Source organism: Cryptotermes secundus, unplaced genomic scaffold, assembly GCF_002891405.2.
Source record: "Cryptotermes secundus unplaced genomic scaffold, Csec_1.0 scaffold599, whole genome shotgun sequence".
NCBI lineage: Eukaryota > Metazoa > Arthropoda > Insecta > Blattodea > Kalotermitidae > Cryptotermes > Cryptotermes secundus.
Genome location: NW_019730109.1, coordinates 1,451,760 through 1,476,883, shown reverse-complemented (window position 1 = coordinate 1,476,883; position 25,124 = coordinate 1,451,760). Strand labels below are relative to the sequence as shown.

General features: G+C 37.0%; 2 protein-coding genes across 3 annotated transcripts in view; both read right to left on the bottom strand.

Moving 5' to 3' along the window:
* Positions 1-14,026, bottom strand: part of LOC111866196 (solute carrier family 41 member 1) — a 46,878-nt gene extending 32,852 nt beyond the window's left edge. Inside the window, exons 1-2 of the mRNA XM_033752139.1 lie at positions 13,940-14,026; positions 8,460-8,621 (exon numbers count right to left, since the gene is read on the bottom strand). Of these exons, the coding sequence (XP_033608030.1) occupies positions 8,460-8,473 (14 nt within the window). The 5' untranslated portion in view covers positions 8,474-8,621; positions 13,940-14,026. The remainder of the gene's footprint in view (positions 1-8,459; positions 8,622-13,939) is intronic.
* A 7,019-nt stretch (positions 14,027-21,045) lies between these two features.
* Positions 21,046-25,124, bottom strand: part of LOC111866163 (solute carrier family 41 member 1) — a 122,343-nt gene continuing 118,264 nt past the window's right edge. For both annotated transcript variants that reach the window (XM_033752137.1, XM_033752138.1), the window contains 2 exons: positions 24,662-24,810; positions 21,046-21,223 (listed from right to left, as the gene is read on the bottom strand). In XM_033752137.1, coding sequence (XP_033608028.1) covers positions 21,047-21,223; positions 24,662-24,810 — 326 coding nt within the window. In that variant the 3' untranslated portion in view covers position 21,046. The remainder of the gene's footprint in view (positions 21,224-24,661; positions 24,811-25,124) is intronic.

Genomic DNA, 25,124 nt, shown 5'->3' with positions numbered 1-25,124 from the left:
CCGTTGCTTAGCAACGCTCTGGCCATCAATGTTACAATAATAATGAGAGCAACTGGCAATAGAGGTTGTGCTGACTTTACCACGATGCAGTTACCAAAGCCACATCTAGAACTCGCAGTTCTTTCGTATATCACAAAATCTGTATCACCATTATAGGAAAGTATGCGATACTGGACGATAGTGATATCACTCTCTTTCTAAAGAATAGAATTGAGCAGGTGCCTCTCACTCTTTGACCTAAGGACGGAGAACTGTCTAGTTTACGAAGCGTCACGTTATTTCATAATGCTAAACCATGAACGAAATTCAGAAACTCAGTTACTAGTTTGAATACTCTTCAATAACATGAACCGAGAGGAAAGACAGAGGGTTCCGACTGCAATTCGAAATGACTGTTTCCAGATATGTTACTCCTGAAGTATGGTTATTTACGTATTTATGTTTAGTTTTCAAATTGAAAATAATTTAAGGTTTATTACGAGGGGCTGAAGCAGACGTACAGCACAGCTAAGTGAAACCGGCCCCATACCTGATATATTGTGAATTCACATTATTACTACTGTGTTAACTCGCCTCTCGTATGATTCAAATGATTTCTAGGCTATACAAAGGCACTGTATCAATTTCAGGTGTTATTTGGCATTGAATGAGATTTGAGGACCATCGTGAATGTTGAATTTGGAGGGGCATGGGAGGAAGAGATTTGGCCTATTTGAAGAAGAACTCTGAGAGATGTATAGTACCGTCACACGTATTAGTGACTTGTAGACGGATATACTGGACACTCACAAATCGTAAATACAATTAATTATAACACTGATTACTATAACTATAACACATAATAAAATCTTCGACGTCTGTTTGCTTAGTCGTTGCTTGGTAGAACTTCAATGTTGAACTACTTTGAACGATGTCTGTCGAATGGATCTTGAAGAGTCTCTAGTCTCTCGAATTCTGGATCTCGATCTCTACCTTCTCAAACTCTGGATCTGGATCTTTGAATCGCGGACTGAACTATTAAATTCATGCGGATCGAATATAGATCATTAAGTCGAAGAGTTGTCTGTCCTCTGTTATTCTCCGTTGCCACGACTCTTGTCACAATCTACTGGCAATGTTTTGATTTATATAAGCGTATTCGTTGCCGCGGAAACGTGTTTTAACAAGCCGTTATCTAGCAACAGACGTTTCTGCTGTGCTTCTCTGACTGGACACTTTCGGCTTTTTGGTGTCAAGCCACAGTACGAATCATTCATGTCGGAACTTATTACTATCTCTGGAAACGATTTTTCGTTCATTCAGTAACGCTTACAATAACTGAAATTATGTACCTGTAGCGTCGAAAATTTAGTGAAAAATTAAATGGAAAGTATGTTAAATAAAGCTGTTACGGCAAATTTCGGGGTAATATCTCGGCATCTAGCCTGGAAGTACTGAGGTGAAGCACAAAATTCCTAAGCCTAGATAGCCGGTCTCAGGACAGAGAATTAAACCTTAGAACCTCCAAAAGACCTTACATAACATATGATCAGTGATACAAATTTCTATCTTTTCGTAATCATGGAGCATAGGCCTAGCAGGAAACAGAAAAGAAAATGATAACAGCTTTAGCAACCCAGAGGTTTCCTTCTCTTCTGAGGCTGCCATAACGAGATATTTACAGTAACTTTGTATGCTCTAAAATTTCATTCTTACACAACTGGAAGAAGAGAAATTTAAAGTTTCCGAACAGCATGGCCTACAGCCACAGTGGAGCCACTTTGTTCAAGCTGCTCAAAATTAATCGTTTGCTCTATTTCAGAGCCTCCTCGGCCTTCATTGCGAACTTCTCTCGACTTTCTTTTCTGTGGGTACATGAAATGTGCAATCCTACAATGTTACATTCTGTTTGTGGTGTTTACAAATAAAAATGGAAAGGGGTTTTCGTTACTCAGACAAATGATTTTATCATTGCACTCATGATATGTTTCGGCTCAGATAGGCCATCGGTAGGTGATACGTGAGAAATATACAAATTATGACTGAATTTTAAGTGTTAGTACAAATTTGAAAATTTGTTATTTAAATTAGATCGGTTCCGACTTAATAAAATATGCACTTTAAATTAAATAAATGAAAATACACGTACGTATACATATTAAATTGTACTTATCTACTGTTAATATTTTAAATTTAAAATGTGTAGGAGTATATTATTACGCCGGAACCGACCTAATGTAACTAACAGATTTTCAAATTTATACAAACGTTGTAATTTTACAGAATTCCAATTCCGTTACCATTTGCACATTTCTCTTATCACCTGAAAATGGCTTATCTGGGCGTAAGCATGCTGTGAATGAAATAATAAAAATTATTTATTTATGAGACGAAAAAACCTCCCCATTCTTATTATTTATGAAAAGTAAATTTTACGGGGCAGTTGGACATGTAGACAACACTAACACAGCAAAACACAAGATTATGGCAGATGCTCAAACCATAACAACCGAAACTGTGTTCTGACTGAGACAGAAATTCGACTCGATGGTTGCTGCATTAGAAAAGGTTCATATGTACAAATTTAGTGTCGAAAATTTTGACTTCGTCTTCAATTTTATCGCCGTTTCATTGAACTGTATATCATAATTGCAAAAAAACATAACGCTTTGAAGCATCGAATCTGCTTCGTGGACATCGTATGCAACATGGACAGGTATACTGACATTGTTTCCTTGTAGATAAGACAAGTTTTGATTAATTCCGAAGCGTTTATCAAAGTTATCCATCTCTTTAAGCAGCATGAGAAGTTAGTATTGCTTATAATGGCACAACAGCGTCTCGGTATCCATACCAACCGTTCTTTCGTAACGTCAAGGGTTCAGACAGCGTCGTTAAATGACTTATGAATAAAATGATTGCAGATGTTAGCAAGTGGAAAATATACAACTATAGCTCTAGGATGACGACACATAGTTCAAGGTCAGAACTCGCGTATGCTCATTCAATGTATTAGGTACGGATATTTTACGAATTAACTTGCACGAGGCAATGAAAGCAGAATTGAATTTTGCAGCGTCTTTTTTTCGTTTGTCAGTCATGAATTTGCTTCACAAAGTCGAAGTATGCGACTGGGTTTTAAATCAGCACTTCCTAAACATATTTTGATGTTGGTATGAATTATTTTCAGTATCATTAAATTTATTTTTTAATTGCGTTTCATTTAAATTGGTTAGGTTATAGCAATCCTAAATTGAATGAGCCAGAGGACTGTATAGATTAGGAAGCATACGTTACTAGGTATGAAAAGAAAGCTTCTCATCAAATTACATTCCAGGGGTAAAGTCATGTATGTTTCAGGAAGATAATTTCGATAAAATTTTAACTGCCTGGATTTGAAATCTAGACATATGGAAGATCTACGGAAAGTACATTCTCAAATATTACAAAAATCGCTCACGTCAGAATCATCTTAGAAAATTGATTATAATGCGAGCTAATAAAAATACGTTCATATAAGCAACAACGGAGGAAACATACACATCCCTGTCTTTCATTCGGATATAAACCCACGGCATGCATTCGTCCATGCATTCGCTTATTCACTGATTCATTCATTCGTAACTCATAAGTTTTAACTTCATACACATTTGAATGCCCAGCGCATCTCAATATGGAAGCAAGAAATCGTCCTCACTAGAGCGGAAATGTGCGAGGCTATTTACAGCCAATTTGAGAGTTTACTAAATTGGCGTGGACCTTGAGTTGCAGACTTGAATCGGTTGTCGACCGGGATCTGCCCGCACAAAGAAAACTTTTTAATTGTCCATGTCCGCAATCAACTCTTCAGCCTTTAGGAACGTAAGTCTATTTCATAGCAAGAACAAGAGATGATTAAAGGAACTACCGGAAACCAATTAGAGAATATATGACGTCAGATGCGGGTAAGTCTGCCGTTCATAATATTCCACGAAGAATCTGACTGCAACATTATCTCTCTCTGTGTGTGGACGTGTTCTAAATAGCTGACGGAAATCGAGAACTGCAGGTTTTCTAATTAAGTAATGTGAAGACTTATTTAGTGGTTCCCAATTTGGGGTCCCTAAACTCTTGGGGGCCTGCAAAGATAATACTGGAATCCGTGCGCTATTTTCAACGTTTGAAAAGGCTCCAGGGGAAAACGTACTAGTGCTTACCTCAGTATACAATGATTTTGTTCTCTGAGATATAATATTGTAGGTGATATTCTGTCCACGCGTTTTCAGGCACTGTTGTTGGAGACTTTTATGTGCGCAACTGTTTCCGGAATTATAACTCAGTTAAGCCGCCAATGAGCATAAGCTCTGAATGGGTACTGAAGACACCATACGCCTTTCTGGGACACGACTGGTGAACCAGAGCTGCACTTTAGGCGTTCACAGTACCCGGTATGAATAGCCTATGTCCAGCAGGCGTTCAATCTTGGACAATCAGATACTGTCCTGTGTCCAGAATAAGAAAAGGGATTAGCCACCTCTACCAGTGAAGAGTGCCTAAGTGTCTGTAAGCTTATTTAGCTTTAGTGTTTGTTTGCAGCACATGCATGCCTCGAATTAATACCTCGTCATATAAACCCCTAATAATTATGAATAATTAGTTTAAATCTGGGTCAATTTTGAAAGGGAAACTAGATATCACAGAACAAATGTTAACATATAGACTTGAAAGGATTCTGACGATGGTGTATACTGTACTTCTTTTGGCTTATTTTGGACTTCACCCATCGTCCGGTATATAAAAGACAAAAAATCACGACGTTTCGGAGACTGGATCTGTCACCGTCTTCAGGTGGATAGGGAAGGATAAACCTACTCAGTTGGGCCCCTTAGAAAGAGCTAGTCTCAATCACTGGACTAGCTCTTTCTAAGGGGCCCAACTGAGTAGGTTTATCCTTCCCTATCCACCTGAAGACGGAGACAGATCCATTCTCCGAAACGTCGTGGTTTTTTGTCTTTTTGTCTTTTACATACCAGACGATGGGTGAAGTCCAAAATAAGCAAGTAAAAAAGAAATTTATCTTAAACACTGCGACAAATATTTATATGCATGGATAAATAGCGGCCTCAATGTGTTTTGCGCTATGAAACAGTCTCCGACGAAAATATGAAGTAAGTCAAATTTCACCTGCGTCTTTAAAAAAAACCGTAAAAATTCATTAACAAACCGGCTGAATATTTTTATAGAATGCAACTTGATCTTCGCGCAAGACAAAAATCCAATACAATAAAAAGCAACTATGACAAAGGAACTCGTATGTTTAATCAGTTTAAAGTGTTCTTACTTATAGCAAAAGACAGAAACCCCATATGCAACAGTACAGGAAAAATTCTACCTGACGCCAAAGTGATTAAATCTAAAATGCTAGGAGCTACAGCAGCAACAATTTATTTAATTACTGGGCACTAGTGCAGGAACCGGGGTAGCGTAGTCGGTATAGTGAATGGATACGGACTGGACTACTGAGTGGTCGAGTGTTCGGTGTTCGAGTCCCGGTAGGGTCAATAATTTTCTCTTCTCCACGTCGTCCAGACAGGCTCTGGAGTCCACCCAACTTCCTCTCCAATTCGTGAAGCTGACCACTCGTCTCCAACCAGTGCCGAGGTCAAGAAATGTGGGTCTATACATCCACAACCCCCCCATACACCTTCATGGCGCAGCGCTTAGCTCGCTGAGCAGAGCGAAAACTTTTCCTATTTGCCTTACCAAGCACCGCGGCGAGGCGAGTAACCGAAGATTTATAATGCATTGAAACAGACATCATAATCAGTTACCAACGTTCTTACGTGTTACGTTTGAACCCTTCCTTGTTTCCAAACAATTACAGACATGATGGTGACCATGTGATCTCGTGTCAGACTTCTACAGTACGTCCAAGTAATAAATATTAGAACCCAGCATCTGAACCGGCCTGACCGGGGCATTTATTTTACATTTCGTTATCCCTACAGGACAAAATGCTTTCACATGACCTAAGGCACACAACAAAAATAATTTTGCGTCCTTCGTCACCGTCAATAATTGAGCCTATCTAACAAGAAATTCCATGAATTGTATCTTGTAGGCCTATAATGTTCTTCACAGTTCATCCTGTTTCGAAAGAAAAGTTCTTCATGACGTCATTAGAAACATATCAATTTAGCAGAGCTGAATCAATTTAATTTCAGGAGCAAATAGTGTAGCCGTTGACACGTCTTTGAGTCCATTCTATAAACCGCCTTAATTACTTCCACAAAACATATTAAGCTAAATGTTATACATATATTAATATATTTAACAGCTGATTTTAAACTGAGTTGAACTGCGAGAACTGAATTTACATGCTCACGTTAATATTACGTTGGTTCCAAACAACAATACATTGTGTTATGGCACGTATGAAACTGACCTCCTTATTACCTTCTTCCTGAACATCCTTTTTCTTAACTTGAAATACCAACTGAACGAGGCTGAATGAAACGTGGCCTGGCCTTATCAGAGTTTGACTGACACGAGACTGTGGATAACGGGGCATGCACCAATCATTTCAAGACGTTCATTAAAATTGTGACTGATATCAATTTTTAACATATTTTAGAACGCTCGTCTGACATATGGTGTACTTATTGTGCACAATTAGTTGTGATGTACTGCGAAGGAAGGGCATGCGAGGAAACGGTAGTAGCCTATTTCAAGATAGAAGTAACAGTTTATTCGCGTTACGTTCCAAATGAATTGCATCTGCTCAGTGTATGAGTGGATTATTTAAAGTTTTATTATTGAAGAGGACACGTGATGTCACGAGAAACGGCTGTAGTAACTGCGGAAAAATACTTACACATATGTCTGAGAAAAGAGTTTCTTTTCAAGATTTTACATACTCATAAGTTCTTAACGACCCTCAACAATGGCGGGTAACACCAAATATACACGTATATCTAATTTACGCTTATGGGAAGTGAATCGGCACAGAATGTAATAGCACATCAAGAGAAGATTGGAATCAGCGCTGGGATATTTAAAATGATTATGATCTTTTGGTTTCTACATATACAGCATTTTTGATCGGTTACATAACTATTAAATGGTCAAAGAGGGTCCCGGAATTAACTTTCTTGACATATGCTTGAAAGAACTGAGCAAAACAACTAAAAATATCGAATTAGAGGATGTTTTGAATAAGATTAGAATAGATGCTTCCTTACAGCGAGTGTGTGGACGCTGAATCAACCTTTTGTGTGAGTAGAATATTATATGTTGCGTTGGGAGCAGTCGTGGTATATTCAGGACCAACAAGGGGGGAAAACTAAATATGTACCACGAAATCAGATAAAATCGCGACTGCTACTAAACGAATACCTAGGTACATTAAAGGAAATTCCATGCAGCAGCTATCATTGGGAACTCTTTGTTTCCTGGCTTGGAACTGTTTAGACGAGCCTGCTCATTTTCACCAGCTTATCAATTTGAAAAAGATGATATACGTTGGAACGGGGCGGAAAATCAGCTCTCTCATTCGCTGAACCTTGGTGCCTAAGTTCTGTTACAGTAAGTTACATTGATTAGAGTGTACTTTGCATAAAATACAAGAATGTTCGTGTACTGGGCTCTGAGAAGCAACACTTATGTTTGTGACAGCACATAGCCTCGACTACTGTGTCGGTAGGAAGGCTTCTGACCCTCGTTCTCATCAATTGGGAGCATAGTAATTGTGGATCATGCTCCACCATTCTGGTGACATGAGGGCTACGCGTATTTGAATGGAAGATTCGTGGAAGCGATTCCCACGATCCCCAACAAAACCCGTGAGTTCGTACTATTGTACCCACAGCCGAATGTGAGCTGAACTTCTCTTCATTAAGATGGGTCCACTCTGTTGCCAGAAGGCGTTTTCACTTGCTTAAATTGCTAAACTTTGTAAATGATGTATTATCATGTTACTAAGCATTTCAATACGAAAGAAACGCATCAAAACACATCTTATTTTCCTTGCCAGTCTATTAATATATCAGTAATCAAACACAAGCATGACAGATCATATTAATTAGTGGTTCTGAGATACAAATCATCGCAGTCATTGAACGATATTTTTGAGTATGAGATCTGAGTAGATTCTAAAGAGTTGTGACGATGGTGGATAATACTCAGAATTACTAGATTTTTTATAGTGTCCAGAGTCTGGCATAGCTGAAGTTATACTGACATAGGTTGCCCAGTGACTGATGTTAGCTCTTTAGAAGGGACCCAACAGAGTAGATTTATTTGTACTAGTTTTTTTTATCAAGGCTAGTAACAGAAAACAACACCCGAATTATTGACGAACTAAAATGGTAAGGTAGGTGAAAATAAAGTTGGGCCTGTCCTTAACTAATTAAGCACTACGCCATGAAGGCATATGGGGAAGTGGATATATAGGGTAGATTAAACAGAAACCACCGTGTTGTGACTACAAGACATGGCCTTACCGTTGGCTTGTCATCTGCTTATTCTGGGCCACCGAGACGTCTCCATTGCAGAGCAGGACGGGTGTGTGTTCATGGCACTGCGCTATTCATACTGTCATCCTTACGCCCTTCCGTCTGTGCGCGAGGAGCCCGGTGGGACTCGGCCGGAGCCTGCACTACCCACTGCACAAAATACAGTTTACCTGTCAGTGATAATACTTGTAATGCTCGTAATTAAGATAGGTTCGTTTCGTTTCTGGTGTAAATATGTGGCCATATTCGCTTAACTTTAACAGCCGCAACAATACAAATAGACGTTTTTAGGTTGTTTACGAAGTTATAAGAAAATCCAGAACAATATTTTTGGGCAAATGTCAATCCACTTGGCTTCTGTCCTTAGCGTGAACTGTACTACAGTCGTGCATTAGGCCTAAATGTTACAAAATAAACAGATTTTATTAATATGAAGTATGCACCCATTCTTGATCTAAATTTACTACCCAGAAAAACTGGTCTTTTTTTAAAACAGATAAAATATTGCCACCTTTACGTGAAGGGGATGATTATAGTCTTGATGAGAGGTGGCATACAAAGAAAATGACAACCAATCGATTATAAAAATTTATAAAAACGTCCTGATTTACATTAGGGGATGCCTGCGTGATTGTAATGTAGAGGCTGTCCATTTGTGAAAGGGATGCTTAAAAATCGGAAGAGTAACTCTAATTGAAGAGTAGGCTACTATTGTCTGCGATAAAATGCCACGTAGTCCATTAAAGTAAAACGACGTTTCGGAGGAAAACACCTCCTGCAACTTCAGGTTTGATGGACAAGCTGAGCAAGAAACCAGCATGAAATTAAGTGGCAAGCAGAGCTCTCCTTCTTCGACTCTGAAGCCGGAGGAGAGATGATAGTGCTCTTCATATCCTGCATGATACATGATACACAAAGAGTGATCGAAAATTTACAGTACCCAATGATATCAAAATTCTATTTGTGTTAAAACTGACAGTTAAAAGTTTGATACAGCATTATTTAAATAAAAACACACTTACTGCTAAAGAAAGTATGGAAAATTGCACTGGTTTTGGCGTTGCATGCATTTAATATATTCCCTGCATGTATGATGTGATATGGCAAACTATGAGTATTCTTTAATCATGAAGTTCATCTGTGCACCACAATATATTTAAAAATCCTCAAAAATAAAATTAAAGTAAATGGACATGTAGGCCACAGTTTTTAAGAAATAATATTCCTATCAAAGAATGACATAATTTCACTTTACTCAGTCTGCCATAAGAACTATTTCTCTAGCCTACTGGAATCAGTATTCTTGCTACCCAACTTCCAGAAGGAGACTCAATTGTCTGATTGGTTTCTGATATGTTCAGCATTTACAATTTCAATAGAGAAATAGAGATCACTTACACAGAAATGTTAAATTTCCCACAATACTGCATTTTCATGTCGTAGTGCTTAATTATTTAAGCCCAGTGACAACTTTACCTTTACTGCAGAGTATAACATCTGTCAATGGAAAACATGGAGATCTGCGGCACTATACACTCAGCTATTTTAGTTATTAACATATCAGGTGACATGTAAGCAAACAACATCTGTCAATTTTTTTTTAATTCGCTAGTGGGGGGTGGAGTCCAGCTGGGTCCACTAGGCATGGCGGCCACTGATTGGCCTATTGTACCTGCCCTGGGTGATTATGATGGAGAATTTAGTGGAATGAAGATTGGCAGGGGAAACCGAAGTACTCGGAGAAAACCCGCCCCAGTGCCACTTTGTCCACCACAAATCCCACTTGACCAGATGCGGGATCGAACCTGAGCCACCGCGGTGGGAAGTCAGTGACTAACCGCTAGAGCTATGGCACGGCCATCTGTCAAATATACTTTCTCCAGAAGAGCTAAAACACCTGGAATTCAATTTTGAAACCACGGGTTATATGAAAGTTTTATCTTTGTTGTTCTCTTTCAGTTCATGCATGATGTGTAGAGGATAGGAATGAAGCTTCTAAATCTTTCTTGCTATAAATATACTTCCATATGACAACCCACATTACTGAGCAAGTTTTGTCAAAGACTTTCATGGAGACTAGAGGAATTCTCTTACATATTTTCCACAAATTTGTCCCTCAGCTGTGAAGGTTGGTTGGAACTTTTCTCACTTGCATTTTATCATGTATATATTTTATTAAACACCGTCAACTCATAAAATTCAGGAGAATCAGAAAATTCACCAACAGAGCAAGACTATGAATGTGCATTGGGCTTTTGAAAAAGACATTATCAGGCCTCGGCTATCCATGCACACAAATGATGCCGGCAATGAATGACCCAAAGGAAAGTTATTCAAACTACTAACAATCTGCAGGGGCTACACAGAGTTCCTACAGCTATGTATGTATGTATGTATATGTGTGTGTGTGTGTATGTGTGTGTGTGTGTTTAAATTCTTTGGACCAGCTGAAATCAATAAATGACTTTAAGATGGGTTACCAACCTAGAAGTAACTTAATGAAGGATGAGCATGGTGATCTGCCTGCAGATTCTCGCAACATTTTGAATAGGTGGAAGAACTAATTCTCTGAATTATTTAATGTACTCATACAAAGGGTTAGTGATGTTAGACAGACAGAAATACATACAGCTGATCTGTTAGTACCTGATCCTAGCCCTTTTGAGGTTTAAATTGTTATTGCAAAGTTTATAATGTATAAATCGCCAGGTAGTGATTAAATTCCAGCAGAACTTATTTAAGCAGGTGGTGAAATATTACGTTCTAAGGTTCAAAAGCTAAATAATTCTACTTGGAATAAGGAAGAATTGATCAGTGGAAGAAATCTATTATTGTACTAGTTCACAAGAAGGGTGATAAAACTGACTGTAGTAAATATAGGGGGATATCAATCCTATCAGCTTCAAACAAAATTTTACCTAATATTCTACTCTCAAGGTTAAGTCCATACATGGATGATTTTATTGGGGATCATCAGTGTGGGTCTAGGCATAACAGATCAACTACTGATCAGATCTTTTACATTCATCAAAAACTGGAGAAAAAATGGTAGTACAATGAGACAGTACATCAGCTACAGAAAGACTAAGATTCAGTTACGAGGGAAGTACTGCACAATATTGTCATAAAGTCTGAGGTACTCATGAAACTAGTTAGGCTCCTTGAACTGTGTTTAAATGAAACGTATAGTAAAGTCCATATAGGTAAATGTTTGTCCGACATTTTTCCTATCCAGAATGGTCTAAAACAAGGAGATATTTTATCACCTCTCCTTTTCCACTTTCCATTACAATATATTATTAGGAACATCCAGTAATGCCAGGTGGGACTGAAATTAAATGAGACACATCAGCTGCTGGTCTACGCTGATGACATGACTCTACTGGGTGATGACATAGATAAAAAAGGTAAAGGTGTCCCTGTGCTCAACTAATTAAGCACTACACCATGAAGGCATTTGGGGGAGTACATGTATAGATCCACTTTTTCTTGACATCGGCACTAGTTGGGGGTTAGTGGTCAGCTTCATGTTCCGGCTGCCTTACCCACGGGGAAAGAGCCTGTGGTACCCATTGGATAGAAGTATGGGTGAGCCTCAAAGCCGGTCTGGACAACGTAGAGACGAGAAAACTTTTGACCCTACAGGGACTCAAACTCTGACTCCTCGGTCATCCAGGCCGTAGCCAGTCACTATACTGACTGTGCTACCCCTACTCCTCATAATATAGATATCATGAAGAAAAACACAGAGATTCTAATTGACGCTAGTAAGGAGGTTGGTCTAGAAGTTCCTGCCATTAAGTAAAGAATAGTCAAAATTTTGTGTTGTCATTTATGTTGTGATGAGATATCATGCATATAAATTAAATGTTGTTGGTAACTATGTAATATAATTACTACTATGCCATCTATTGGCAATCATCTGTAAACTGTGCTCTTTTTCCCTACCAGCAGTCATCATGTACAAGCATTTTCTTGATTCAGTAGGAAAGTTGATCTGTAATCAACCAAATTGTCACTTCTGATGGTACACTCATAATAGACATTTTATTAGGAACTTTACGGGTCTTTTGTTGCTCTTGAGAATTTCTTATGAAAACATATTTTGAAACTAAATCCACTTAACCTACTGCTACTTTATAGATTTTTTGTCCCACATATCTGACATGTATCTACAGCACCCCCACCATGAATGACCCACACAAAGATCTATGATGGCATATCTCATGTCAGATTGTTCAACAGATGTGTTTAATTAGCGAGGTATTCATATATGCATTTAATGTACACTCATGAATGTGTGTCAGTTTTTAACTTCAATGAGGTACACCATTTCATCTGATTGTAAGCCTTAACTATACTGGTACTGATTCCTTACACCCTTTTTGCAAGCAGTAGTTTTCTTTCATTAATAGCATTGATTCATAATTCATAATCCATAAACTGTTGCACAAGAACAATTGGACAAGTCAGTTAAAACCATCTATACACTACAAGTCAAGAGCTCTTAAAAATATACAAAACAATACACAAGACAAAGAACCATACAATCATCTTAGGATCATTGCCCCTGGCTGAGGCTTAGCAACCCTGAAAGACAACCCCCAATAATTTTATATAATGCAACACATGCACTTATATCATCTATACTCATCCACATCACATCAAAACTAACTCCGAGCCACCAAACTACTGTCCATTGCTATTACTAGAAGACTCCTGAAGAGAATAAAAGCAGTNCTCGGTCATGCAGGCCGTAGCCAGTCACTATACTGACTGTGCTACCCCTACTCCTCATAATATAGATATCATGAAGAAAAACACAGAGATTTCTGTTTAAACCCTGATCAATGCTTTTCTAATTATTTGTTAATTATTATTTATTAATGTGATATATTATGCCATGTAAATGTTGCACTCAGATCTAAACATCATATGTATAGCTGAATAAGCTGGAAAACTAAAAGACAGGTAAAAATGTAATGGTCTATATGATTATTTTTTTTATATATATATAAATCCACATGGGAAATCAACTTACACAGTTTAGAAGGGCAACTAGCATCATGTGTTTGTATGATGAAGTGAATCCTAGGCATTTGGCAAAATATTATCAACTGTGAGAGTTATGTAGTATCAGCAGAGTGCAGAAGATATATTTTTGAAAATATATATACTACTTGTAGTATGTTGACTTATCCAGTGCAGTTCAAAGCAGAAAGTAGTACCTTAAATTTGGTGTCATTTTCAAAATTATTATTAATGTTTCATAAGGACGAACCTCACTTTTATATGTGTATATGACAAATATTGCAGAGGAAAATTAGTTTCCTTCTAGGACTAGTATGTTAAAACAATGATTTCATTTTTTCAGATTCTTAGTCCATGTAAGAATTACCACATGGGTAAGTAGCATAAACACTACAGAAACTATAATAAAATTAAAGAAGGAAGCGATGTGAACTCACAGACTACTGAATTTCCTGAAGGATTCTTGCAGATATGGCCCTCTGTCCTTTGTTAGCATGGTTTCCACAACCAGCAACAAGTTGATAAAATAAACAGTGCTTTTGGTGAGTTAATGAACTGCATCTTCATGTCTGTAACATGATATTTTGTGTGCATATGAACCAAATTTTAAATTATTGACAGGAGAGACCAGATTATGGAACACATTAGTCTGTTAAATTCTGAGTTATAAATCGTAAAATTTATTCAAATTTTTACAAAATATCATACTCATTGAAGTTCCAAGAATGGAGACACCATTACTTATTGCTATTCCTCAGTCAAATGGTTTCAAATCACTCCAGCTGAATAAAATGAACATCACTGTTTAAGGTATTAGATTTGTAGAATTCAACCTATGACTCCTTCGTATTTTCAGTAAGATATTTGTGCTTGCTGCATGTTGTAGAACAGATTCATAGACAGGGCCAGTGTGACAGTGCACACAAACCAAGCCACCACCTTGTTCAGCACAGTTCTGGAGCAACATATTTTACAACATCCCTTTTTTTTCTTTTGTTAAATAAATGCCAATTTCTACTGCCCTTTTGCTTATATCATGATGATTAAATGCTGTAATTGAAACATATTATGCAACAACATGAAGAAAATTGTTTTAAGAATTACAATTCAAATTACATTTTCATCACGTTGTTACTGACTGCAACAAAGTTTTCAGAAAGTTGATATGTTTCTAACTAGACAGGGAGACTGAATTCCTCATTGCCTGGTGTGCCATTTGGGTTTGCCCCAGCCCCATTCATGGACTGCCTCTTTAAATTATACACATTTTAATACCAATTACATATTCTGAAACATTTGCTATTTGTGAGTATAGAAGTTTCCACAATTCATATGTATATGTGTGTGTGTATGTATATGACAGTGGGTTAATATAGACTTTAACCATATTATTCCATATTCTTCTTAAAATGCTCCTACCTTCCATACCTTTTACTTATATTATAAATTGTAACAAGAATTTATGCAGTTTTCATTAAATGACTGATGACACATGACATATATACATATTTATTGGTAAGTACATAGAGAAATATTCTGTTTGAGAGATTTATGTTTATACTCATACAAATACAATAAAATTATTTGGTTGTATTTCAGTGATTTTAATTAACTTCTTACTTCAGAATATCAGACTTAGTTAACCTCCAACAGTTACTACAGAACAGACTATTCCAATCTATATACACTATCCATTATTTTCATCATGTGAATTGAAATTATATCATTTTTATGGGATGTCAAAATTAACTCTTTCACTATCTTCACTGGAAGTATTATAGAAGTTACTACATTTATATGCCAGTTAAACTCACACAGTTAAATTAATCCTCCATAATTGTCACGGATAGAATAAGATACTAAAACTGTGAATACACAAGGTCTCATAACTGTCACAAAAACAACAGAGTTATTTCAGAGGAAACATGTTTGACTTTTATTTTACAGGTACTCATTCTGGATATTGACCAAGATTCTTTTTCAGCATGTCCACATCAGTAGTCTTGGAACTGGGCAAACTGCTTCTTTAAAATATTTTCTAATTCCATACCCATAAGCACTTTCACATTTTTTTCAGTGACACATAACCTCTGCAGCTGATACAAGAAAAGACAAACTCCGTGGCCTGTAGTCCACAAGCGAACTATACCGACTGAGCAACCACCGCTTGTCGCCGAATTTAGTGTCAACTTTTGTGGATAGAGGGTACCACATGGTCAGTGCAACAGATCCCCACAGCCATTAAACTCGGTTTTCTAGACCGGACTGCAGCTGATACTCAGTTATTAATTTGCATCTAGTTTGAAGACCTCCATTCCCCCACATGTTTACTTGGTATGGTGCTTAGGGACAGTGGCAGATTTACTTTTAAACTGACTTACCTACATGTCAATTGGCTGCAGCAAGACTAGAATATGGAACAAGATTAAAACAATATGAATTAATCAGGCAATAGGTGGGTGTATTACACTAACACCAATCCAGCATATGGTATCTCCCATTTTCATTCACATTTAAGGAGGGTTCTCCATAAAAGAATTTGTGAGTCTTCTTATTTCCTCCACATAAACTACATACACAGTCCATCACAGCCTTTTCAGGTTCACTTTCCTAACCAATAGTGACCAGTAAACATTACATTCCTCATTATTTAATATCCTAAATTGCCATGTGCTTCACATCATTTTAATTCCAAATATTTTCCTGATCATTTGTTTGTGTTCAGCCTTCAAAGTAGTAGATCATGTCTGATAACCACACAAAACAACTAACAAATTTATTGTTCACATACACAGAGACACACTCACATTTTTAGTGTTTTAGGAAACTGATGTGTAGATGTGAGAAGAGTTTCTGAAGTGAAATATGGAAGGTTTCCTGAGTTAAATGTCTTAACCTCCTTTTTATTTGTCAGTCTTGTTCTCGGATGCAGACATTTTTGAATATTAAAAAATGATATACATTACTTACAGTTATATCATGACTTCCATGAAAACATTCTGTTCAGGACTGCTCATATGCTTAATTTTATTCTGTATTTATTTCTAGCCAAGAAATGCTTGCTAGCCTGAAAAAGAATTTATACAATTTTCTCCACTGAATTAGAACATACAGTTTTTGCTTCAACCGATTCTCTTTGGTTTTCGTGTTTTTCATACATTATCTAAATAACTGAACCACCTGTGACCATGCAAAATTTTAGTGTAACAAAATGAATGAAACTTATGCTGTTCCTATATTAAAAGTCTGTACAGTGTTTTTAAGATATGGGGGTTTAATGCACATTTCCATGAAAGTAAGGCAACTGGTTTAGAAGTTATTATTGAGATACATGCATGCATTGATGCACACGCACGTGTGCACCTGTGCAGATGCGCGCGCGCACACATACACACACACAAATGATAATGATGAAGGCACCGTTTTCTTATATTACCTTATGAAACAAGAATATCATAATCTGCAACACAGTCACTAATTAATACAAAAATGATCATTTTGGTATTGTATACTCTGGAATAAAAACATACAAGTGAGGTATACTTGTAACAAGCACACTGAATGAGTATGGTATCCATTTGCAGATAAAACTTCTGATGTTCATGCTGTCATGATGTTACTAACTGCCAAGAACAAATACTTCACACATAGTATCAGGCACATTTGCACTAAATATTACCCACCTAGATGAAATTATTCATCAATTACTCTAATAACATCTATAAGTAAATTTATATTTTGTTCAGCTACCAATTTATTTTCATTTTTTAACATTAAAATTTATAAACTCACTGAAGAGGCGTAATTTCAGAACAACTATCACCAAACTAAGAACTGCAATAACCCTGTTCCCACCTTGAAAGTTCACATCATCCAGTTTGCTCATGGCCAAGACAGATATTTAAAAAGATTTTGGGATGATAGCTGACACCACTTTTCTCTTACAGGTTTCACAAACTCAGAAAATAGTTTAAAATATTACTGTTGTTACTATTTTTTTCCTACTACAATACAGCTAATTTACTCATAGGTATGTTATGGACACAAAATATTGGAACAGATTTGATCAATGAATTGCCAGCCAAAAACTGTAAACAGGGTCCAACATGCAAAAATAGAGGAAGCTGTGTTTTCTGTAGATCTGATTGACATGCCTATAGACTGGCTGGATAGTGATCACATTACATGTGTTTACTGTAGGTCCATGTCCGTTCTACAGATATATAACTAAGTGACAAAATTCGTTCAAGGGATTATGAGTTACAAGTAGTAGTAGTGGCAGAATCATGCAGACAAGCAAGCAAGTCAGTTCTCTGTACGAGATAGTCATGGGAAGTTTGTAGTTCAAGAAGAATTAGAAGTCGGCCTATGAAGACTTAACGTGTAATTAGAAGACTTCATATATTGTATGTGTAATATTTGAAGCGTGTAATTTAGTGAGACTGTTATAGTTCCCAAGTTACAAATCCATGAAGACTAGTACAGATAGACTGAAGAGATTAATGTGTAGTGATTGTAAATTGTGTAAATCAGCAATAGTGTTATAATTATTTGTACTGCCTGTAGGTTGTTAATAAATCAATTATCAATCTGAACCCCATCTTTAGACACTGTGACATGTGACAATATTATCTAAGCCTGCAGGTGAAATTGTATTTAAGGAATATTTTAATTTAGGCCATTAATTTTAATCAGCCATGCTCAGATAATCTTAACAGCAAAACTACTTGAAAGGGGTCATAGTCAGAATATGAGCTATGAAACAACTCTATGGCCTTTGTCAGTGTTTCGTTATTAAGGCACATATTATTATAAATCACTGAGAGAGGTTAATTACATGGAATTACTGTAGTAAAGAAGCTTACTTCTTAAGCAAAAATATGTTAAACTGTACCATTCACCATGTTTAAGCTGCATCAGTCTTGTAAGTCTACTGATATTGACTTGAAGCATACCTTACTCTCTGTTTCCAAGTTTGGTGCTTGTGACAGTGCATGATATTCATTAGGCGAAGGCAGGAACACTGAGTTTGGGAGGCAGTGGATATGGGTACACAACACTGAATTCCATTTTCTTGCTCACTTTCTCCCTCATTTCTGATGTTCCAATGAGGAGGGAAATCAATTGGGACTAATCCTCCTATAATTGGGCTATGACTTGGTTGTTTATTCAAATAATCTACAATTCTATAAATTTAGATTCATGTATTTATTCTTACTTCAGATTATGGTATCAACATCTGCCATGTATAAAATATCACCTGCTTGGCTGACATAGCTTTGGTATAATTGTTTAATTCTCTCTGTTACTGCAGATTTATTGTCAATAGCATGCCAAATCCATAATGATAGCATGATATATATAAAATGTAACAGAACAAAATTAACTGAATGTCAGTGGAGTTGGCATTGTTAGAATAAAATATGAAAAATATAAGATGCCAGTCTTCATAGTAATATTGTTCAGAGATTAGTGGTAACAAAATAACCTGTATTTATAATACAATAAACATTTTAATTATTAGCTATGAACTATGAGCTACTAGCCAGCAAATAAGTGTTATATTACTTAAGTTACCATGTGAAAACAAACTTGTGATCTGAGTTTGAAAACTGCATTACTGAAGGTTATTTATTTGAATCAGGAAAATGAGGCACACAGTACTATGAAATTAACGTTGTCATTGTCAAAACAGGATGCATACCTCGTTATCACAATGTTATGCTGTCAACAGAATTCTAACCTAATATTTTCTTATAAAGGACCCAATTTTCTGAAGTTAGAACCACTCCTTTCTTGACTTTAACTCTGATCAAGACTTAGTCCAGTGTTCCCCATATAATATTATCATATGTCTGGTTACAGCCCCTATGGTCAATAACATTCATTAAGCTGTAGAGATTCATATGAACTTGGGGCTGTGCTGGAATTATTGTAAAAATAAAATTTGAAAAGGATTTCTTGCCTTAATTTCAGAATAATCATACAGGAAGCAATCACAGGAATAAAAGCTACATGTAATATATGAGATATGAGCTCTAATTTTCAACCACAATTTTGTTAGTACAATTACTCCATCTGATTTCTGAGTTTCTGAATTAATGGAAATGTTAATATTTTCAGTCTTTCAATACACACGTGTATTTATTGCATTAAAACCTTGGCATTACATTATGTATTTTTTCCACAATATAATATAAATAGTAGATATACTGAAAAAAAAATACTGAACAGAAATGCTTTAGATATTTGACCTCATTATGACACTTTAATAATATTTATTGAATAGGGTTTTAAGGAAGATATAGTGCATTATTTCACATTTTTGTGTTCAATGATGGATGGATTTTAAGAACTAGACAAAATTGGGTACATTGTCATATGCTGCCATCTAAAAATTTTCTATTGATAAAGAAACCACTTCTTTCACACATCACAGATTCATAAATGGGAAAAAGCACATTGAAATTACAAATGTTTCTGAATTTCAAAATATTTGTACTTGTACATACCTAAGAAGAGTTAATTCAGTCACTGACAGCATAGAGTATTCAAATGTTGTAACTTATGACAATAAAAGTTGCTCATTATTGTGAAAGTTATTCTATAAATGTGCAAGCCACTAGAAGACACAAAATGTTCCAGAGGATGAGCTGAATGGCTGAAAATTGTCACATGAAGCTTAAACAATATGACACCAGCAACGTTTTATCGAATAATTCTAGTGTAAGTGCTAGGTACTCTGCAGTCCTCATATCTGATTAATCTGGATGTTATGCTAGACTTATCTCATCCTACAAAAAATACCTGTGCTGACACTTCAGTAATTTTTTAACTCCGACTCAAAGTACTGCAGTGGTGATAACTCCAACAGATCCTTTACCTGATTATATATTACTGGTAACACTCTTTCAGTTGCAAAATTTTTGACAAGCCCAGATCACATATCATTCAGAGGTGAACATAAATTGTTGATTGTGTACTGAACCATTGGTGGCCATAAGGAAGACATGGTATCAAAGAAGAAGGTAGAGATGATATCAGTACTTTACAACATGAAGATAAGAGATTACAGAAGGATCATGTTCCATCTCAGTGTGCTGTACCAATGAGTTGTGGGTAAAAACTGAACATTTAGGAAAACATTAAAATTTCTTTATGACAATGTGGTGCAGAATATTAAAGAATGAAGGATATAATTCATGACATGGAATGAATGGGAATGAAAACCTGGCCACCAATGGCAAGGGTAATAAAAGTCGTTATTATTGACATGGTGGTGGAGATAAAAGCATCCATTAAAGTTGTCGATATTAAAACAACAGACTTGCCTGTTACTACTGAGAGAATATCATCATGGAAGTACATTCTCTTCAGAAAATATGGCAGTTATTTGTCTCTTCCATATTTTCAATATTAAAAAGAGACATCCTAAACCACTCTCTGCTTCTTCCTACCTTGCTGGTTTCAGGAAAGGTTGGACACCAAAGGCTGTTAAATATCAGCAGTTGGTTTTTGACTTTAGTTCAAGTAGTTCCTTGTGTCTAATTGCTGTATGGAAGGTGAAGAGCGTCAAGGAAAAAGAATGCCAATGCAAGCAGACTGGATCCCAGCACATCACCAAGGGCTGTGAGGAATGGGATGGCTGAATTGTCTGGATCCACCTTCCATTTCCACATCAAGTGAATGAGGAGATGAGCAGTATACAGGAGAATCATCACCTATGAATAAATACAAATCACATGAACACAGAAATAAGAGCTTGTCTACAGCCACTAATCCTGTTTAGAGTGCCTTGCTGTTTCCTCAGACAAACACTGACAATGCCAATTATCATTTCTGTATTTATTTAAAAATCATTACAAAAGCAGAACATCTCCACAGGATAACTCACTACAGACGACTTCATAAACAGCGAATGCTTTTTTTTACTTAGCTTTTTATAGCTTTTATTTTTTGTTCAAATTTTCAGAGTGAAGTCAGTAATTTTACATATGCTCAGACTGCAACAATATTCGAAACATTAGACAGAATAGCTCTCATGGAAAGAATTTTAGGAATATACCCATAATGACATTATGAGCACAACATACACATTTTCTGATTATATCACTGGAAGTTTCTGTTGAATTTGACATTAGTTTAGAAGCCATCTTTATGAGTGCTTATGCCATTTATGTATCTCTTTATTTATGTAAAGGGGACATTCTACATAACTGGAAATTTCTGTTGAACTGGATATTAGTTTAGATGCCGTCTTTATGTGCACTCATACCATCTACAGTATGTATCTACTTATGCATGTAAGTGGGACATTCTTGTAGCATTTAATTTGAGACAGAACTAGGCTATCAGCTTCAACTGTCAGGATGTCTTCATGACATAGTGCTTAAATTAATTAATTAAGTGCCTTACCAATCTCACATAATTGTCTTCATGATTATATGCCAATAGCTGAAAATCATTCTCCATGTCTGTCTGATCCTCTGCATGTTGTGTGTGCAGCTTCTGCTCAGCACATTTGAAAACTGCGATGCAGCTACATTGTAAATCAATCTAATCATATAACAACTTGTATTTTTTTGAGGTAGAGCTTCGGTCCATCATCAAGTTCAGCACAAAAGACAAGAATGAACCAATATTTATTTGCGAATGTACGAGGGTAAGTCAATAAGTAAGTTACAGAAGGATATAGAAGTTAAACAAATAAGATTACTGATTTGAAAAAAGCTTTTATTTCTCAACATAATCTCCCTGTACACTGAGGCATTTGTCCCATCGTTTCACAAGCCCCTGAAAACCAGCTCCATAAAATTCTTTGGGCTGCTGTTGGAACCAGGCGGTGACTTCCCTTTCTACAGCTTCATCGTCGGGAAAATGGTCAACCAAAAGATGATGTTTAAGAGGACCGAACAAGTGGAAGTCACTTGGAGCAAGGTCGGGGCTATATGCAGGATGCTCGAGGACTTCCAACTTGAAATTTTACAGTATCTCATTTGTCTTGTTGGCAGTATGGGGACGCCTGTTGTCATGCAAGAGCAACATGCCTTTGGTGAGGAGTCGTAAATGCCGACTCCTACTCTAACATGCTCAGGAAACTTCGTAAGGCCATTCAATGGAAGCGACCAGGACTCCTCACCAAAGGCGTGTTGCTCTTGCATGACAACACGCATCCCCATACTGCAAACAAGATAAATGAGACGCCGCGAAATTTCAAGTGGGAAGTCCTCGAGCATCCTCCATATAGCCCTGACCTTGCTCCAAGCAACTTCCATTTGTTTGGCCCTCTTAAATATCATCTTTTGNGAGGACCGAACAAATGGAAGTCACTTGGAGCAAGGTCGGGGCTATATGCAGGATGCTCGAGGACTTCCAACTTGAAATTTTACAGTATCTCATTTGTCTTGTTGGCAGTATGGGGACGCCTGTTGTCATGCAAGAGCAACATGCCTTTGGTGAGGAGTCGTAAATGCCGACTCCTACTCTAACATGCTCAGGAAACTTCGTAAGGCCATTCAATGGAAGCGACCAGGACTCCTCACCAAAGGCGTGTTGCTCTTGCATGACAACAGGCGTCCCCATACTGCCAACAAGACAAATGAGATACTGTAAAATTTCAAGTTGGAAGTCCTCGAGCATCCTGCATATAGCCCCGACCTTGCTCCAAGTGACTTCCATTTGTTCGGTCCTCTTAAACATCATCTTTTGGTTGACCATTTTCCCGACGATGAAGCTCTAGAAATGGAAGTCACCACCTGGTTCCAACAGCAGCCCAAAGAATTTTATGCTGCTGGTTTTCAGGGGCTTGTGAAACGATGGGACAAGTGCCTCAGTGTACAGGGAGATCATGTTGAGAAATAAAAGCATCTTTCAAATCAGTACTCTTATTTGTTTAAGTTCTATATCCATTTGTAACTTACTTATTGACTTACCTACGTATAATTGTTATGTATGGTGTTGCTACACCTTTGAACACAAAGTTAAACACTGGCATAAGTAGTTCAAATGATGCAAAGAATTCAGTGAAAATGATATCTGCTCCTTGGTGACTCCCCATGATTGTCTGTCTATATCAAAGGAAGTTTCATGTGGGTTCTGAGAGCGCTGAACTAATTTCAGAACTTCAGGAGCAGTGCAGGGTTCAGTTTTCTGAGGAGAATTTTGAACATGTGAGGACAACCCAGATACAGTTCTCTTGAAAATCATTACATTTGATGAAACATAGGTCCATCATTTGTATTCTGAAACAAAATAGTAGCCCATGCAATGAAAAGACCATGGCTCATCCACTCAAGAAATTTTGGATGCAACCATCAGCTGGAAAAAAATATGTCATCTTCATTTTGGGACTTGGAGACAAATTTTATTGTAGCCTGTATATCTATGGTGCTGTACTTGGAAAATTCTAAGAGGCCATCAAGGTAAACTGATAAGGGTAGGTGGCATGGAGTGTCCTGCCTTTTCACAACACTGCTCACATACACAGTTTGCGGACAGCAAATTGTGCCATAAAGGGCTGTGGTTTTGGAGAATTAAACCACCATTCTACAGTCCAGTGTGGTCTTCGGTGATTACTTTTCTGTTATGAAACATCAAGAAACCCTTCCATGGACACCGATTTTCAAGAAACAACTTAAAGATGCTGTTTCACAGTTATTAAAGGAGCCAGATAAAACAAACGTTTTCCAGAGAAATTTTCTCTTTGAGCAGAATTGCAGAAACGTGTTGAACTCAGTGGAGACTACTGAGAAACAGTAAAAACACTTTTTCTTTGCTTCAGTTACTTCATATCCGGATAGATTATATCTAGTGTACCTCATAGCATAAAACTACAATGCGCATAAGTGTGAGATTATAATTCTTGATAAAAGGAAAGCCTTGTTTCTACTACGGTGGGACTACATTTTGTTGTTGTTGTAAAAATGGCCAATGGATTTAGCAAGATGTGAAAGTGTGAGATCACTGGCTTAATGCGTGCATAGTCTTAAACTCTGTAAACCTTGGGACCTCAGGCTAAAATTATGCTTAGGGAATAAACTGAGGGTTGTTCCATGGGCCAGACCTTATGTAGATAAAAACTTCCCAGAACTGAGTGAACTGTGGTGTAAAGTGTTGTGAAGGTGACTGTGAATTGTGTACCTGTCATGTAAAACACTCACCTGCAGCAAACTGACTGTGAGATAGGATAAGGCAAAAGCAGCTGTTACAGTTGACTGTCCCCAGTGGATATAGTCAGCAACGAAGAGAAACATTACTTGTCCAGTAAGGTTCATACTGATCAGAATCCTTGCTGTACTTGCATGTGGCACTGCAACACAATGTCACAAATAATAATAATATACATGGTTGCAGTGGCTGAATGTGGCCTCCAACATTTCATAAAATTTGTGTTCCTTCAAAGAAGATCCAGTGTAAACAGTAATTTAATCAGCTTCTCATATTCATCAATGAAAATACAAATGTTTCTGTGTTATAAAATGAACTGTGTTACCAAATATTGGGGTTCCCCTTATATACATTTTGGTTTGAGAAATTCTACTGTGTAGGAAGGGACAGAGAAGTACTATAAAGTAATATTCAAATTGAATTTAAAGGTAAAAAGTAAAGATGTTCCTATGCCTA